The 19,504-nt window shown below is 42.3% G+C and overlaps 1 protein-coding gene across 1 annotated transcript; it reads left to right on the top strand.

Moving 5' to 3' along the window:
* The first annotated feature begins 404 nt into the window (after positions 1–404).
* Positions 405–1,987, top strand: LOC119171592 (uncharacterized). Its single transcript, XM_037422373.2, has one exon. It carries the CDS (start codon positions 439–441, stop codon positions 1,945–1,947), a length of 1,509 nt encoding a protein of 502 aa, XP_037278270.2. The 5' UTR covers positions 405–438; the 3' UTR covers positions 1,948–1,987.
* The last annotated feature ends 17,517 nt before the right edge of the window (positions 1,988–19,504 follow it).

Here is a 19,504-nt window from a genome sequence, read left to right on the forward strand (position 1 = left end):
CAATTGAGCAATCAGTGCGATTCTGACTGCCTCTATAAGGGCATCAAAAATGAACACTTTTCTCGTTCTTTCTACCCTCGTAAGAAGCTCCGTCCATGGCATCTAATCCCAATTTGACGCTGTGCTTGCTATTTGCCTGCTTTCTAGACGTAGGGCTGTGAACATGTATTTTGTGCACCTAATCTAGCACAGAAATTGGTCATCTATAATTCAATCATCCTAATTCATTGTAATTTGACAAAAGATGTGATAGCTCGTCCAGTTTTTAAAGAGTGCCTACTGCAGGCCTGCAATAGGCACTGCCTAGCACGTATGAAAGTATTTCTCTTTTAAAAAATTTCTTCAAAGCTTGCTTTCAGAAAAAGCGTCTGGCATATTTCGACAACCATGCACAGTTTGGGACACGGCGCTCTTCTCGGCCGTCACTCACTCTGTTCAATGTATCAGGTGCTGATCGGGCTCATGGCAGCGGCGGCGACGTATGCTACACCCGTGGCATTTCGACCGATCGACACATGGCCAGCGGCTCTTGGCATTCCACAAGCGACTACGCATGATCTACTAGATTCACCAAGCACCTCGGAGCGGTGCCATCTGCGCATCGAAACGAGCTGGATGACAAAGCATCGTGGTACGCTTCCGGATCCGCCTACTGCTGGCTACAAAAGGGAGCCCCTGAACCAATGCCCACTGGGACACGGCGCTCTTCTCGGCCGTCACTCACTCTGTTCAATGTATCAGGTGCTGATCGGGCTCATGGCAGCGGCGGCGACGTATGCTACACCCGTGGCATTTCGACCGATCGACACATGGCCAGCGGCTCTTGGCATTCCACAAGCGACTACGCATGATCTACTAGATTCACCAAGCACCTCGGAGCGGTGCCATCTGCGCATCGAAACGAGCTGGATGACAAAGCATCGTGGTACGCTTCCGGATCCGCCTACTGCTGGCTACAAAAGGGAGCCCCTGAACCAATGCCCACTGGGACACGGCGCTCTTCTCGGCCGTCACTCACTCTGTTCAATGTATCAGGTTAGTTATTTATGCCGTTGTAATTGCTTTAGAAGCAGTGATGACATGCTTCTTAGAGTGTCGTGTCCCATTAACGGTAAATGGCTTATCTGGACGTGCTATGCTGTTTCTCGCGAGTGTATGGCTGCCGCATTGAATTGGTCTGTCTTGGAGGGTTACGATGTGGCCTCTCAGACATTACTACTCTTGGCTGGTGACATAGAACAAAACCCTGGCCCTATGTCTGTGCCTGAGCGAGAACAGATAAGTAAAATCGAAGAAATGCTAAAGGTGCTACAGTCAGGGCAGGTGACCGTGTTGGAAAAGCTGTCGGGCATTGCTAAAACTCAGGATGAGCTTCGGAAAAAGCTGGACGACGTGATTACTAAAACTAATGTAATTGAAAAGCGCCTTACTACACTAGAGGAAACAGAAAAGAAGTTCGCTGACAAACTAGACGACTTAGAAAACAGAAGCCGGAGAACAAACTTGGTATTCTTTGGAATACCAGATAGTCATCCAAAGGAAACTTGGGAAGAATCCGAAAATCTAGTTAAGTCTGTCTGTACGGATGTATTAAAGCTGGAAAATATAGCAATAGAAAGGGCTCATCGTCTCGGGGCCTACAAAACAGAAAGAATTCGTCCAATAATTGCTAGCTTTTCAGGATCGAAATCAAGAGAATCTGTTCTGCGAAATGCATACAGATTCAAGGGGACGTCATACAGCGTATCAGAAGACTTCAGCAAGGCAGTTCAAGAAAAACGCCGGCAGCTTTGGAAGTACAGTAAAGAAAAACAGCTCGACAAGAAAAATCGTGTACATTTAAGTTACGATAAGCTGGTAATCAATGGACAAGCATTTGCCTGGGATACTGACATGCACCAACCAGTTCCTCTTCGGGCGCATGCTCAGATATTGGGGCGGAAATGACATGATCATTCTAGCTTAAGAACAAATGGGAAATATACCATCACAAAAAGCTTTACACCAGTATTGTTGGTGGTCAATTGTCGAAGCCTAAAAAACAAAACTGATGAGTTTACAATCTTACTTGAAACGGTGAAAGCGCAAATCGTTATGGGTACCGAATCATGGCTTGACGACACAGTATTGGATGTAGAAATATTTCCGCCAGGTTTTACAGTGTACCGTAAAGATAGAAACAGGCACGGTGGTGGCGTGTTTCTTTTAATTTCAAGTGGCCTTGCCAGCGAAGAAGTTGTTTTTGATAATGAAACTGAATCAGTATGGTGCCGCGTCCAATTTCCCCAGGGAAACAACATCGTTTTTGGATCATTTTACCGCCCACCTGACCACAACAATGAATCTTTGATTCAACTTTCCGACATACTATCACAAATATCTCACTGCGTAATACTGGGAGGGGATTTCAATCTGCCCGATATGAAATGGGATTCCGACTGTGTAGCCCCACAAAAAAATCGAAATTGTTCTGCCTTTTCAGAACTAATGAGTGTCTATGGGCTACAACAATATGTGAACGAACCAACTCGGATTAACGCTTTACTAGATCTTTTACTAAGCAATGACGAAAATGTTATTGTTCACACAAACGTATGTCCAGGAATTAGTGATCATAGTTGCGTTGTTGCAGAGTTAAACGTTTCTAGAATACCTGCGTGTAAGCAAACCCCTCGAAATGTTTTCATGTACGACAGAGGGGACTTTAATGCCATTTCCGAAGAGCTGGTCTTGTATTATCCCACTTTTTTATGCATATCGGAGTCATGCGGCATGGATGAATTGTGGCAAATTTTCCGTGACAAGGTTACAGAGCTGGTGAATATGTACGTACCTCAGAGGTGTCTAAGATGCAGAAAGAGGCACAAACCCTGGTTCAACTCTGAGATACGCAAACTTGTTAGAAAAGCAGCGAATGCCCATAAAAGGTTTCTTAAAAAGAGAACAGCACTAAATAAAACAAAGCTCAAAAGTGTAAACAAAGAGCTTAAGTTAAAACTAAAACAGGCAAAGCGTGTATTCTTTGACAAGCTAAACACAGACTTGAAGTGTAATCCAAAATTCTTTTGGAAGTATGTCAAGAGCAACAGAAAAGACGACACAGCTATCCCTGACCTTTTAACCCAGGAAAAAACTATAACGGATGACTTGGAGAAAGCTGAAGCATTTAACGCCTATTTTCAGTCAGTGTTTTCAAAAAGAACTGAACACTCTCCAATGCTACCTTCAAAAAATATTGGTAATGAAATGGCGGAAATTGAAATCGATTACGCTGGTTTGGATAGTCTGCTGCGTACTCTGGACACCTCTAAGGCTACAGGGCCTGACGGTATATCATCTCATGTACTTAAAAAGTGTCACGTTATTATTGCACAATATTTATGCATAATGTACAAGTTGTCTCTAGACACCGGCGTTATTCCAAGGGATTGGAAAACAGCCAATGTGGTTCCTGTACATAAGGCAGGAAGCAAAAAACATGTACAAAATTATCGTCCCATATCCTTAATTTCAACCTGTTGCAAATTATTAGAACATGTTATTTATAGCGCATTGTTCAAATATCTCGAATCTACTCATTTTTTTGCCCGCTCCCAGCATGGATTTCGGCAGGGTCGTTCATGCGTCACGCAACTAACTGAATTTCAGCATGACGTACTGACTGCGCTTGACCGTAACAACATTGTTGATGCATTATTTCTCGATTTTCGCAAGGCATTTGATACGGTCCCACATAATCTGTTAGACATTAAACTGGCTTCACTGAATATTAATGCTAAGCTGCAAACCTGGCTACGGAATTACTTAAGTGGTCGTAAACAGTGTGTTGTTTTAAATTCTAAAACGTCTTCATATGTAAACGTGACTTCAGGCGTGCCACAAGGTAGCGTTCTAGGTCCGCTGTTATTTTTGGTTTATATAAATGATATAGCATATAACATAAAATCTTGCATAAAATTATTCGCAGACGATTGCATCATCTACCGTCACATTACTTCAATCACAGACACTGAACTATTGCAAGATGACTTAAACACGGTAACACATTGGTGCTCCACGTGGAATATGTGCTTAAATATCTCGAAGTGCAACCACATCAGCTTTGCAAAGAACATTTCAAAAATCCAGTGCACATACAGTATTAATGGCGAGGCAGTCAAAAAGGTGCCCGAGTGTAAATATTTAGGAATTTACTTGACAGAATCGTTCCATTGGAACAGACACATAGACCAAATGATCTCAAAGGCTAGTAGAACGTTGTTTTTTATTCGTAGAAACTTTCACTGTGCAACAAAAGAAGTGAAAGAAACTCTTTACTTCCTTCTTGTCAGGTCTATACTTGAATATGCTTGTGTTATCTGGGACCCGGCTCAAAAGTATCTTGCAAAAACAATAGAAAAAGTCCAAAACCAGGCAGCCCGTTTCGTCAGCAACAACTACGACCCATTCGCTAGTATGTCAGAAATAAAGGCCATATTAGGCTGGGAAACTCTAAAATCTAGAAGACGGAAACTTCGATTAAAACTTCTGCATAGCATATATTATAACCTAACAGGAATTAATAAGTCTGAATACCTACTAGCACCAACATATCGTTCCACAAGATGCCAACACTCACATAAAATACAAGAATACGCGTACAAAACCACTACTTTTGCCAACTCCTTCTTTTTAAAAACAATTAGAGACTGGAATGAACTTCCCGAAGGTATAGTGAACTTGAGTGACAACAGCGCTTTTTTCTCATCGTTGTGAAATTGTGACATATGTACTTCTCTTTTGGTACCTGTTGTCATGTGCAATATTGTACTAAAATATTTTTTTTTTTATTTTTATATGTTGTTATAATTGAATTTTTTCACTATGTTTGGCGTCTTATCGCAGAAATGTTTCCTATGACTTCTTATGTATACCCCCCTGCAGTAATGCCACTACGGCGTTGCAGGAACTATGTAAATAAAAATAAAAATAAAGTAAAAAATTTACACCCAAAGGGTGTGAAAAGGGTGCTTTTACGTGAAAGCACCCTTTGCAACACCCTTTAACACGCATAAATGGTCGATTGAAAAAAAGCACCCATTTGTTTGGGTGGTTTCCTCGATAGTACCCTTTATTAGGCTCTAAGGGTGCTTTTGTGCCTGAGAAGGGTGTAGGTGACGATTCATCAGATGGAATATGCAGCAAAAAAAGAACACATAATTATAATAATTGGGATTTTACGTCTCAAAAACCTCGATATGATTATGAGGGTCGTCGTAGTGGAGAGCTCCAGGGATTTTGACCATTTGGTGTTCTTTAATGAGCGCTGATGCTGATGAGCGCATTTGGTGTTCTTTAATAAGCGCTTTAATGAGCACTGCCATGGCCGGAATTGAACGCGCGACCTTCGGATGGGCGGCTGAGCAGTGTAGCTACTGCACGAATATGTGGTCCTTGCGTTAAATGACGGTCTAATTTACTTAGAATGTGTGAAGGTGCTCTCCGAATACAGCAGAATGCCAGCAGAAACAAAGCGCGTTTCATCTATAATGGCAAATAACTGCAATCCATGTTACGAAAGCTTCCTTTAGCGTTGATTATAAGCTACATGTTTGCTATGGATTATATACACGAACATAATGTTCGCCCGAGTATGGGTGTGTGTGTGACAGCCTGCGCATGAGTTCGTTTGTAAGCGCGATTGTGTGTACACCCATGCATTTGTGTATGCGCGTTATGTGCGAGTCCGTGCTTGTGTTAAGCGTGCATGTGCACATGTGTACGCCCATGCATGCGTGCGTTTACGGTCGCGTGTGTGTGTGGCCCTATGTGTGTATACGTGTATGTGTGTGCGCCTGTAAATAAGTACGCATGTGTATCAGCCCGTGCGCCCTCGAATTTCGCGTGTGTGTGTGTGCGGGGGGGCACTGCTTCTTAGTGTTTAAGGTCCCGCACCTGTTCAGACAGGGAGTCTATATTTATTTATTCAAAATACCTTACAGGCCCACTGAAGGGCATGGAGTAAGAGGGGCACAGTATACAAACGAAATAACAAGAAAGGAGAAAAGCAGACGATAAAAAATATATATAAAACATTACAGAAATCAAGCTGCAACAGCGTTATACAATACTACAGTGCAATGAAATCAGGTTATCACGAAAAATTTCACCGTTACAAATGGATACAACATGATCCAGATGACCGTTCAATATGCAATGCCTCCAGGTAGTGATGATAAGTTAAATGCCTCTGTGTGACCATGAATGCGCATAAAACTGCGTGCATTGCGAATGCGCTGGGAAGGTTGCGCAGGAGAATAAAATGGCAAACAGTGAATTTCGTTAGTATAAATGTACATATTGTCACGAGGTCGTGACGTGGCCGAAGATAGGATACTTTGTGTTGGGATTTAATAGTTTATTTGGGCGAACTTGTGCCCGGCAAACGGAAAGTCCGATTACAGTTGCAGTCTTGCACAGAGTTCAATAAACTTCTAGCAAAAGAGAAGTTTATTGACTTCCAACCAAGGATAAAGTACATGACAAAAACATCGAGCTTCACGACTACAAAGGGTGCATGTACAATCAGGAAAGCACCACTACCAAGGTACAATGTATGTGGGGGAATATACTCCTCTATTTACTGTACAGCGCGTGGTGCTCCAGCAGGCTTAATCATGCGCGGCGGTAGGTCTTCTCAACACGTGGTTGGAACAAGTAGCGACTTAGCGCTGTACAACTCTAGGTATTATTTCTTTTTTGTCGCCTGAAACAATGCTGCTTTCCTACGCGGTAAGTGCATGCCCGGAAGTATAAAAGAGGCCTTGAGGCTGGGGAACGAAAGGGGGGGGGGTACAAGGGAGCGGGGGGGGGGGGGGGCTCTTGTCTCCCCCCAGGCAAATAAAACCTAGGCCAATAAAACCTATAAACTTTTCTTCTGCCACACAACTTTGTCACCAGATGTGTAACATGTTCACGTATACGTACACTACATACGCAACACCTCAAATGTTTATTCTATTTTTCGGTTGCACTTTATTGACAATTCTTTGAAACATACAATTACACTGGTTTCAGTTTAGTATACTGCTTCAAGTACAAAGAGACTATAAATGAAATACACGCTAACATATCCCTATGATTCTTTCAAGTATCTACAATCCCAGTGGTTTCCAGTTTAATACTCTTTCATGTACACAATCGGTTAATAGGAATGAAATACAGGCAAATATATACTTATAAATCTTTCAAATATATACAATCACTATGATTTCTCTATATACGCCTTCATATACACAATCGTTCCCAAGAAGTGATGCACACGAAAATATATACCGATAATGTTTTCAAAGTGTACAATCACAGTGGTTTAAGTTTTGTATTCCTGGATGTATAACAATTGGTTATGAGAAATGATGTACATGCAAACATATATGGGTTTTCGCACATATAACGTTTGTGAATATTTAAAAACCAGTACAATTATCAGAAACAGAATAAGCTAAAAACGAACACAAAACTTACTCAGGACACAAAAACAAAAGAGGTAATGCATAATTAGGGCTAATGACACAGCTGGGTCATTTTATGCTAAATATCTCAGCCATTTTGGCAACCATCTCAAATGTATTTGAAAAACTCGTGCTGCATAGAAAATAATGAACTTCTGGAATATTTAGGAGAAGAAAACTGTTTGGCCACGTGGCTGCTTTCTGAGCTTCCTGGAATGACGTCTAGGTGTTGTATGTGAAAAATTTTATTTTAAAAGCACCGCTCCTTCTTTCTATACGAAACTAGATCTACGTGTTACGTAACAAGACTTTAATTTGGGCGAGTTGGTTCATCGTGATTATGTGCTAGTCACAGCGCGACAACTTCAGGAAGAGACAGAAAAGACAGGAAAGAGCACCGACTGTCAACTGAATTTAATGAATGTCTACGAGCGCTTTTACACGGAGTACAAGAACAGTGCTCATGCGCGACGACACGTGTGACCACTACAAAATAAACTTTAAATGGGAAAACAATACTCCCTCTCGGAAAGGATAAGTGAACGTGTAGTGATGCACTGATCATTGGTCTTCCTGATAAAAAATACTTCCACAAAGTTTAAATTAGCATTCTCGGGACGAATGGTGCTAGATTGACTATTCTTGTTGCTGTTTAGTACACACACTTTTGAAAGCTTGCACGGGGTGGAAAACAACTCGTTAATATTGTATCTGCTGGCTATTTCTTTAATTGCGAGACACGTTTTGTAGTATAACATGCAAAGGTATTGGTCATTGTTTTTTTTTTTTGGTCCCGTCTTCTTTACTTTCTGCAGGAGGGTTTCGCAAACGGGTGTGGTGATTTTGTTGGGATATCCAGCATCTTTTAGTCTTTTAATTTGGTTTTTAAGCCCGACCTCACCCTTGTGCTAACATGACTTCTGAAGGGTGGCCTGAATACATGTTTGGTCTTGTTTGGTTTGCTTTATTCAAAGCAAAATTGGACAAGATTGCCTTGGGGGACACGGCTAAAGGCTAAGTAAATGTCTGACTTGGTCGTGCCTCCCTGGCAGCAAAGCAGAAACATACCGCATGTACAGTACGCAGAAAATTACAACATCACGTGTTATCTTACACGGGTACCATAGTCGAACAGAAACTGCCAGAAGTGTGAATAAAAGAATAGAAATATAAACAGTCCTTATTCGAGTGGTGGCAAATACAAACAAATGCTTGAAAAATTGAATTGCTGCACAAACTTGAAGAAAAACAAGGGAGACAGGAAAGAGCGCAGCTGCGCTCTTTTCTGTCTCCCTTGTTTTTCTTCAAGTTTGTGCAGCAATTCAACTTTTCAAGTATGAACCAACTAGTCTGCAAAAAAGTATTACAAACAAATGCATGTTTTCTATCAAATAAATTAACAAGAGACATCTTGAATAGGAAATCGAGTTGCTCTACAAGACTAAATTAGAGTATAATAAACAACAGGCAAAGAGACAATAATGAACAAGGTGCAATGAATACAAAAACATCATTAACTACAAATTTCAAAAATCTAGAAAAACATCGCTTTCATCCACTAGAAATTCTTTCGTTATTTTTTTAAATGATCTAGCTGAAATTTCATCTTCCAATAAATGTAATATAGCTGGGTGTTCGTTTAGAATGTTTGGAATTTGTGACGCTAATCGTTGGTCACGGTAGTTCGTGCGTGATCTATATTTGTATATTAGGCTCTTTCTCAGCTCGTATGGTGTTTGTTTCACATAATATGTGTCCAAGAATAGTGATGTATTTAGTTTATACTGGTGTAATATCTCTAGACATAGCTTATGTCTGTATAACAGTTTTACAGGCAACACTTGGTACACTTTAAAACATGGTTGAGCACTTTGGTAAAGGGGAGTGTTAGATATAGTACTATAGCACGCTTTTGTAATATCAACAGAGAATTAAGGTGTCTGGTGGTCGTTGTTAGCCACACCAAGGAGCAGTATGTTAGTCGTGAATGTACTAGTACGTAGTAAATTTACAGTTTGACATTTGTTGGGACGTAGTATCTCAGTCTATTTAAAATGCTGATTCTCCTGGAAATATCTTTTTTTATCGCGTCAATGTGAGGGGACCAAGAAAGTTGTTCTTGGAATAGAACTCCTAGAAATTTTATTGTTGTTGTGCGCTGAATCTCGGTGCTCTGGAAGTAAATTGGAGTGCATGGTATATGAGCTACTCCTTTAGGCTTGGAAAACATGTACTTTGTTTTAGCAATATTCAATTGAAGTGTATTTGCGTTTAACCATAAATTTAGTTTTACCATCCAAACGTTACCTTCTCTATATAGTTCACATTCGTTTGAACCTGCGAAAAATACATTTGTGTCATCAGCGTACAATATTATTTTCTTGTGTCCCTCGATATTTACGATATCATTAATGAACAGCAGGAATGAGATATGTCCAAGAATCGATACCTGGGGGACACCATACTTAATGTGTTTACCTTGAGAGTGTGTATTATTTACAACATTATATTGTTTTCTAGACGAGAGACAACTTTGTATTAATTGAGCTATGGTAACCCGAATGCCATAATACGGTAGTTTTCGTAAAAGTAGATCGTGTTGTATACTGTCGTATGCCTTTCTAAAATCCAGAAATATTCCTAGTGTAAAGATTTTGTTTTCAATGTTGTCTAGAATGAATTCTTTGATGCTAAGTAGAACCGACTCAGCAGACTTGTTTTTGCAAAATCCATACTGGTCTTTAAATTGTTTGCGTCTAGAAAGCCCGTAATCCTCTTATATATAACTCGTTCAGCCATTTTCGCGAACACAGAGAGTACAGATATAGGTCTGTAATTGTTAAGCTCATCAAATGACACACCTTTATGGATGGCAGTTACTTTCGCAAGTTTCATTTGATCAGGAAAAACACCTGAAGATAGCATCAAGTTACAAATGTGCATTAGTGTTGTAGCGATAATGTGACTTATAGCCTTTAAAGGCTTTGGCTTAATGTCATGTGGGCCGCAAGCACAGTTATCCTTTAATGACGTGATTAGCTTTACCACTTCTTGTTGATCAGTAGGAAACAGGAATGCACTAGACGGGTAATTTGACGCTATATAGTTCTCGCAACACGTTTCTGTGCTGTTTGTTGTAAACTCACCAACTGTTAAAAAGTATTTGTCAAAGGTGTCAGCGATTTATAATTTACTCATGTGCAGTTTTTCAAATTTTATTTGTCTGGTTACCTTCTTTTTGTTAATGAGCTGATTTATTGTGTCTCACAGCAGGCGCGCGTCTCCTGAATGAGTGGTAAATTTACTAATGTAGTATTCCATCTTGGCTATCTTCAAATCTTTGTTCAGTGTATTACGATATTTTTGGAAATTACGTAAATCGTTTTCCTCTCTAGATGATAGGAAAACTTGAAAAAGGTTGTTTTTGACTTTAATTCTGTTGTATAGTTCCACTGTCACGCATGGTTTTCTGCATTTTCTGTGTTTTTCGCAGGGCTTAAGAGGAAAGCACGCGTCATATAAAGATGTCAAGTGTTTTAAAAATATGTTGTATGATTTATTAGGATCTCTTTATTCTATAACCATGCTCCAGTTATTTCCAGAGATAAGGTTCTCAAAAAGTTTAATGTTGCGGCTAGAATAACTCCTAAAGAGCATTTCATCCTTACTTTTGAGTACACGATGGCCTGCTAGGAAGAAGTATGTTGGAAAATGGTCGCTAATGTCGCTAGTAATTGCGCCTGCTTTGACATCAGTAGTATCGAAACTTGTAATACATAGGTCTAACGTTGTTTCAGATGTGGCGGTTATTCTTGTTGGGGTGCTAATTACATTCATACAACCATATGCTTCGATTAGTTCATTTAGGCGTACGTAGCTGGGGTTATCTAGTGACACATTGATGTTAAAGTCACCTACCAAGACAGCCTGTAAGCGAGAATCTAGAGATTTCTCCAGTAATTTCTCAATGAAATTCAAAAAGCTTTCTATTGAACCAGTAGGAGGGCGATAAACCAATGAAAATAACACATTGGAGCATTCTGACATTATACACTAATGGCTATCACCTACGACCTTAAACTCGGCAACAATTCTATATGTGAGGTTTGCACGGACATACACACAGGCACCACCACCACGCTTTCGTAATCGGTATGCAGAAATGCACTCATAACCGCCAATCAAAATACAATCATCATCTGATGACAGCCACGTCTCAGTAAAGCAAACTATACCAAATGGATTAGTTTCCGACAAAAACATGCTTATCTCATCAAAATTCTTTCTTAAACTTCTGGCATTTAAATGAAAAACTGAGAGCGCAGAGCCGCTTTTCAAGGTTGGAAGATCGCGTAGGAATTCGGATTGTGAGTACGACATCTTGGGACTGGATCACCCGAGAAGTACACAACTGTTACCACTCTTCATGATAAACGTATCATCTCCTCGCTTCCCCGAATGACCACTGATCTTTCGCTATTTGCTCGCCTCGCTAGCCCCTTACCGTTGGCATGCCACACGAATGCAAAACCCGTGTTCCTAGCCCATTCTTTGGTCATTGTGAGCAGTTCTCGCGCCTGCCGAGTCATGTTCTCACAAATGTATGTGTTACTGTTTTCGCTTTTGAGCTGTCGCCGCTTTAAGAGCCAGTTGTCCCATGTTTCCTGATTCATGAAGCGCACAATAATGCCACGAGTCTTGCCTGGCTTAGCGGGTAGCCGATGGATGGTTTCAAGATCACTGCGGGTCAGGAAGGGAAGTGATATTTGTTTCGCAATTTCATTCCCTTTCGCCACAAGATCCTCCCCTCAGTTTCCTTGATGCCATGTATTTCTAGGTTCATACGTCAGCTGCAATATTATAGCTTGTCTAAATATGGTGCCATCAAAGCCACATCTTTATCTACCTTTCTTTTATCTAGCTTATCGACTCTCTTCGACAAGTGTTTCGTAGCCGTTTCTTGGGCGTGCAGTCGTTCACTGAATTCATCAACTTGTTCGACAGAAGCTGCACAGCTGTTTTCATTGATTGGAGCTTGCTTGACAGAGCTAGGAGTGCATCAATGTGATGTCAATTCCTCTTTTCACTAATTGTGAATGCCCACTATCAAAAGGCAGAACATCCTTAGCACTCCTGGGCTGATAGCGCCAGTCAATACCCCAACAGCATCATCACACTCGTTTGCGAAACCCTCCCGCAGAAAGTAAAGGAAACAGGACCAAAATAAAAACAGAATAACCAATGAAATTTGCATGTTGCACAGTACTCCGTACATAAGGTGTCTCACAACTTTAGGAAAAGAGCCAGCAGATAGGACATTGTGGTTTTCCACGCCTTGCAAGCTTTCAAAAGTGCATGTACTTACAGCAACAGGAACAGTCAATCTTGCACCATTCGTCACTAGAATAGGTTTACTTAATGCCAATCTAATGTGTATGAGATACCGCTAACATGTGGAAATTAAACATAGGACAAACTGGGCAATGCTTCAATGATCGAGCAAGACAGCATGCTTTATATGTTAAGAAGGGCTATAGTAGTCTCACAAGTGCAGTCCTAGGTTTCATAAAACACGGTTTCTGAAAAAAAAAGCAAGCAGAAAAAATGAGAGATTTTAGAACTTTTTATCAGGAAGGCCAAGGATCAATGCATCAGTACACCTTCACTTATCGTTTCCGAAAAAGAGTATTCTTTTCTTGGTTAAAATTATTTTGTCATGGTCACACATGTATTGTTGCAGATGAGCCCTGTTCTTGTCCTCAGTATAAAAACGCTCGTAGCACCTTCAATAAAATTCAGTTGACAGCGCTCTTTCCTGTCCTTTTTGTGATGAGATTTTTATTATAGAAAGAATTTTATTTATTACAAATTAGGTATAATGATGACTTTTCATCGTATCACAACATGGAGCAAATTGCATCTCAATACGGACAAAAACCACGAGTTTGTGAAGTTCGTGATATTTTCTCGTATATTTCAGCAGCTTGAGAGGTCTAAAGATATTTTTTCCTCAAAATATACTTTATGTGGGGTAAGTATTTACTGCTCAGATATTTGTACAAAGTGCAATATTGCAATAAAATGCGAACATAACACATTTTGGCTTGATTCTTGGAAGCGAATGTGGCAAAAAATTGCACTAATATTATTGAGCTTCAAATACCTTACACAAGCACATTTACTTAACATGTAGACCGAATTTTCTTTAGAAAAAATAAGCGGTAGTTTTAAAATAAAATTTTCCATTATGCCAGGAAGTTCAGAAGCCAGCCACATGAAGAAAACTTTTTTCTAGCTGAAATATTGAAGCAGTTCACTGTTTTCAATGAAGTAAGTCAGCACACTTTTTTTTTCAAATACATTTCAGATGGTCTCCAAAGTGGCTCGGATGTTTGGCATGGAATGGTCCAGCTATATTTAAGCGAAATAACACAAATGACAATATTTGTTCTTCTACCATAATCACACTAGAAAAAGTTGTTCAGGCATTGTGACACTAAGATTTTAAGCGTCGTACTGCCTGAACAACTTCTTTGATAAACTCCAAACTCACGCCGAGAAAAAGCCGCTCTATCACGGTGGTTGTTAAAGGCCTTGCGGCCATAGACAATGTTGAAAATATAAAAACATAACTCATCAGTGTTGTCACTCCTTCTTCGTCATTACTGACATGGAAGATTTTTGGTAATGCACATGGAGGTTCAGAAACTAGGCTTGCTCTAGGGTGGGGCCGGGGTAGACTACGCAGGGCGTCATTGGCACGCTCTAGTCCTGTGATAAGAGCAAATATGACTTCTCATAAAATTATGTTCATGCTGTTTCGGCAGCACCATATATGAAGAATGTGTAGTGTGTTCTTTGAAATGACGTGTAACTGACATTACACTGAACTCGAAGCATACAACGCATACATTCCAATAATTTCATATGATAAAGATAACATAGTTTTCCAGCATACAGCAAAGTCCCGAATTGAGGTGAAGTGTGAGACTACAGCTCAAAAATGGCACTTACGAAAGCCTGAACTCACCTAACAATCAAATTCCTTATCGGGTAGTGAGCCAGTGTGAAAAACAATTCTCAAAGTACAACGTTCAGAACATGTAGCATTAATCAAAACGCACAAGAAACTTACCTCTTAGTGTACAAACAGTGAAGGCATCTGTGCTTTTTCTTTTACATGAGAACAAATGATCTTGGGTGTGGCACTAACGAAGAGGTCTGAAAAAAAAGTAAAAGTTTTACTGATTTTACTCACGCCTATAACAATTTGAGGAATTGTGACAATTCAGCAATCAGTGAAATTCTGACTGAGTCTATAAGGGCATCAAAAATGAACAATATTCTCGTTCTTTCCACCCTCACAAGAAGCTCCGTCCACGGTATCTAATCCAAATTTGACGTTGTGCTTCCTATTTGCCTGCTTTCTAAACGTAGGGCTGCGAACATACATTTTGTGCACCTAATCTAGTACAAAAATTCGTCATCTATAATTCAATCATCTTAATTCATTGCAATTTGATAAAATCATTGATAGCTCGTCCAGTTTTTAAAGACTTGCGGCCCTGCAATAGGCACTGCCAAGCACGCATGAAAGTATTTTAAAAAAAAATTCTTGAAAGCTTGCTTTCAGAAAAAGAGTCTGGCATATTTCGACAACCAAGTCCATCCTCTGTTGGAATTCAGGGGCACGCTATTAGCGATCATTGACCACGGGATTTACAAACGTAACCCGTGCCTAAATACTCAGTTAAACACAATCAAGCAAGTAGGAGCGCTCGAACGACACCAACGCGCGCGTACGCCGTCTACGTTGCAGCAGCCGCGGCTTATGTTAGAGCTACCGCACATAGCTCCCACAGTCACGTATACTTTCTCGATTCTGTTATAACGCCGAACGTTATCGCAGATGAAAGCAAAGCACAAAAACAGCATACAGGAACGAGGGAAAACAACGCACGGTGATGGCCACAACAACGCGCTTTTGGAAGTCTACTAGATCTTTCCCTGTTTCTGGTTACACGTATCCTAAATATTTTAAAAGACCGAAGCGCACGTGCTGGGAGCATCGCGGCATATCAGCACCTCAAACTATGCCGTCTTTAAGCAAAAAAAAAAAAGCCATTTCGTACAGTGCGCCTCTGTACATAAATTTTTCTTTTTCTTTCTTCATTTTACGCTAACACCTACAAAAGTACGTTGCACTTTTGAGTATTAATAGAAATGTTATTTTGATGTAGCCTAAGGCGCATCTTGAAACAATATCAATCACTTTGAGCAGTGTAGAGACAATGTGCAATCAGCAACCAATCGCGCCCTTAGGATCACATCACTCACTGTATGAGGGATGCAGGCACTTGCACAACATCGCGCATAGCAGTGTGAACTCGTTAAGGTACACGTTTAATCGGGCATCTGCAACAGGCCCGCGAACGCATGCTGTTTTCAATGACTGGCAGCCTACTTAAGCAGAGCTGCTGCAGGCGCCCAGCTCGCGCTGTATGATTACTACCTACGAAAACAGTACGCTCACAGTTAACAGGCCCACACTGTCCGTGTCCGCCGTTACATGAATATTCCTTATTTCGAGCATCACTTCGAACACGGTGTCATGCGTGACCACCATTGAAGATGCGCCTGTTCGCTAGAACTCACACAGCGACCATGATCCCAGACCAACGCAACGCATTTGAAAGACGAATGAGACAGAGTGAGCAACGTTAAGACAGAGAAGGAGGAGGCACTGGTTGCGGCGCCGCAGCTGTCGACACAGGTGTTCGGTGACGCAACTATTCGCTTATCTACACCGCCGTTGCAGGGGCAAGACTGGCCCGGGTGAGTGGGGTGAGCGGGAAACCCGCCAAGAAGGCACCGAAAAACAAACGCTATGGCGCATACGGCGGGTGGTAGTTCGACACGAAAGGCAATCGAATTGCTATTCAAGAATGACTCCTTGTAAATGGCAACTCTCCTTCCACCCAGCCGCACAGTGGTGCAGGTTATTTACCAGCCTCGGATTCTTTGAATATTTTCACGGAATGCGACTGCAGTGGGCGAAAAATAGTGAAGCAAAACTTGCGGAAAACAAAGTGCACCCTGGAATGGCCAGAAACAATAATTATATCGTCCTCGGTGGCAATAGCGGGAGAGCATCAGTACCCCTTTCTTCAGAGGAATTTCTTTCCGCAATTTCTTTTCTGGCAATTCCGCGTATAGAGCCACAAACACTGAATGCGTAGTCGAAGCTGGAACAAATTAATCCATAGTCGCTGATGTTTAGAAGGGTTGTCACGCACCACGAAACGTGCCGAGGTTGTTATAACAAACTTTTCGCTGACCAGATGATCAGCACATAATTTCTTATGGTTGCCCAATGAGCTAGCTAAGCACCTGCAGCAAAGGCAGGGCACGTTGTTGTTTAATGTTGTTAATATAAACGATGGTTGTGCATAAGTGCAGTGAGAGATTTCCGTGTGAATTGGTCATAATCTACGTTTTCGAGCGTAGAAGCGCCTCAGCGTACCTAATCAGCTACCACAGCAAGTTCGTAAGCAACGATGAGGTACGCGAATGTGCAGCTGTTTTCCATATACTGAATAGTCCGTGTACAGTGCTTTGACCACCGCCATTCCTTAAGCCACTTCCCATATAAGATTAATTCACTATAAGATTGATAACGCCGTTGTGTCAGCTACACCATCTTACAAATATTTAGGCGTTCACCTTACATCGATCTATCCTGGACTACGCATGCATATAGCAGCTGTCTCATCGAAAGCATCTCAATCTGTCGGATATCTCCGCAGGAACTTGCGCAGCGCTCCTTCTAACGTACGCTCATTATCATATATTACTTGTGTTCGCTCACAGCTAGGGTATGCATCATCCACATGGTCACCATATCAAGATTACTTGGTACGTATGTTGGAAGCCGTCCAGATTAGGGCAGCGAGATTCATCTCCGGAAACTACGACTATCATTCAAGTATTACTAAAAAAAACAAGACCTCTCATTTCAGTCACTAGATATACGCCGCAACATTGCTCTTTCATGTCTGTTTCATATTGCCACGTTCCATTTCTCAAGTTTTGTTATCGCCCCAAAACACTACACAATTCTTAGCGCAAAACGCGCGTGCTGTTTTCGAGAAGCTTCCGGACTTTAGTAGATCATTTCGATAAGATCACGTCCCCTCTGCGAACTGCACAGATTATTCTGGAAGCTACGCCACCGCCAGCGATAACGCTAGAACATTCAATGGCAAGAGTATAAATGCCGACGCACTTCGCCGCTTGTGAGTAGTTGATCGACGGCCGACGCTCCGTTCACTGCTATCTGGTGCCGGGGCAATCGCTCCTCGGCTTTTGGATTTCACGGTCAGACCAGGTCCTGCCGGCTTCGCTGCCTCGTGCGAGCGACTGCCACCTCTGGGTCTCGGGCCTTCCAGCCCGGAGCACCCCCCCCCCCCCCCATGCCAGGAGGAGCACGCTTGCCGGTCCACGCTACCTTCCCGGAGCCCGCCTGCAGCCCACCCGACTCCACCTCATCCTGAGCAGTATCTCCCCAGGCTTAGCCGCAGATTGACCAGAGTGCAGCTCGACTGCACGCTACTAGTTTTCTACAAGTCACGCCCCCTTCTGCTGGCGACAGCCTTCCAGAATGGCGGCCACTACCGACCTACCAGTGCGGGAGAACTGCTTCCTCTTCACACGTATCCCTTGATGATCTTATAGACGCTATTGAATTAGAAGCTGGTGATGATAGTGTTCTTGTTATGCAGCATATGGGTGGGGCCAAGTTTCTCGTCTGTACACGTAACGCCAGCCAGGCAACAAAGTTATTGGTGGCGGAAAGTTTCAAGGTTAATGGAGTAAGCGTGCCGGTTGAGGCCGTTGGGCCGCCGGTCACGTACGTCGACGTCTACCGATACCCCGCCTACCTGTCTGACGAGATACTTGGCAACGCCGTAGCACAGTACGTTAAGGTGCGGGGCATCTCGTTTGCTACTGTAGCCACCCGCCAAAATAAGTTGAACGGCGTCAGAGTCATAAAAATCGAAATGAGTAAGCCGGTGCCCAACTTTGCGACCATTGCGGGGCACCGGGTCATGTTCGAATATAGAGGCATGAGGCGGGTGTGCGCGCGATGTAGTGAGGTGGGCCACATGGCGACCGCATGCTCCACACCATTGTCGCGAGAGCAAGGTTTCCAGCTCCAGTATCTTCTCAGGAAATTTGTGCAAAACCAACTCCTGCTTCTTTTTTTAAATCTTTCTTTGTACTCTTCTACCTTTGGGTTTGTTTCTCTGGCCATTACAGAGCTTCGGCTTTCGACTTTATTGGAATGTGGGATAAATTGTGTTTTCCAGCCTGGGACAGGCGCCTACACGCTGCATTTTACGGCTCACAAACCGAGCAGTCAAGGTCGCCCCGTTCGGGATTAGAAGGGGAAAGCTTACTAGGAAAAGCGTCTAGCGAGAGGCAGGTCCGGCGCCACCGTCGGAGTCTAAGCCATTGTTAACAGGCACGCGTGTCATTGAGAATGACATGGGGACGCGACCACTTAGCCTGACCGAGACTTAGTGGCGGCCGGTAAACGACCATATTCCCCCGCGCTCTTGTTAGGATTTCGGGGCGCCTCGCTGTCGCATGTACACCTGGTAAGCAATGGTGTACCCATTGCTCTTAAGGACGCTTCTAGAAAGCAACAGTTAATGAAAGAACTTACGGGGCCCGAGCGTGGGAACGGCCGCCGACGGTAGTCGGCCGAAGGAGGCAGCACGGCCTGGTATGGGAGAGAGTGTCACGTGCGGAGGACCTTTCCCTTTGCGTGTTTCATATGGGTAAGGAGGTTTTTACAAATGTAGTGCCTTTTATGAAAGTGTTTCTGTGATTGGTTGAGATGCTGCGAGTCCGAACATGTGATTGGTTTTTGTGAAGACTCTTTGTTCGACCAAGGGTTTAAAAGAGGATGTTTGAACTTGAAAAGTGAGGGGAGCGGAGTCGGGGTCAAC

The sequence above is a fragment of the Rhipicephalus microplus genome, unplaced genomic scaffold, assembly GCF_043290135.1.
Source record: "Rhipicephalus microplus isolate Deutch F79 unplaced genomic scaffold, USDA_Rmic scaffold_16, whole genome shotgun sequence".
Taxonomy (NCBI): domain Eukaryota; kingdom Metazoa; phylum Arthropoda; class Arachnida; order Ixodida; family Ixodidae; genus Rhipicephalus; species Rhipicephalus microplus.

Coding starts and splice junctions, on each gene's coding strand:
- LOC119171592 (XM_037422373.2), top strand. CDS start 439: ATGTATCAGGTGCTGATCGGGCTCATGGCAGCGGCGGCGACGTATGCT.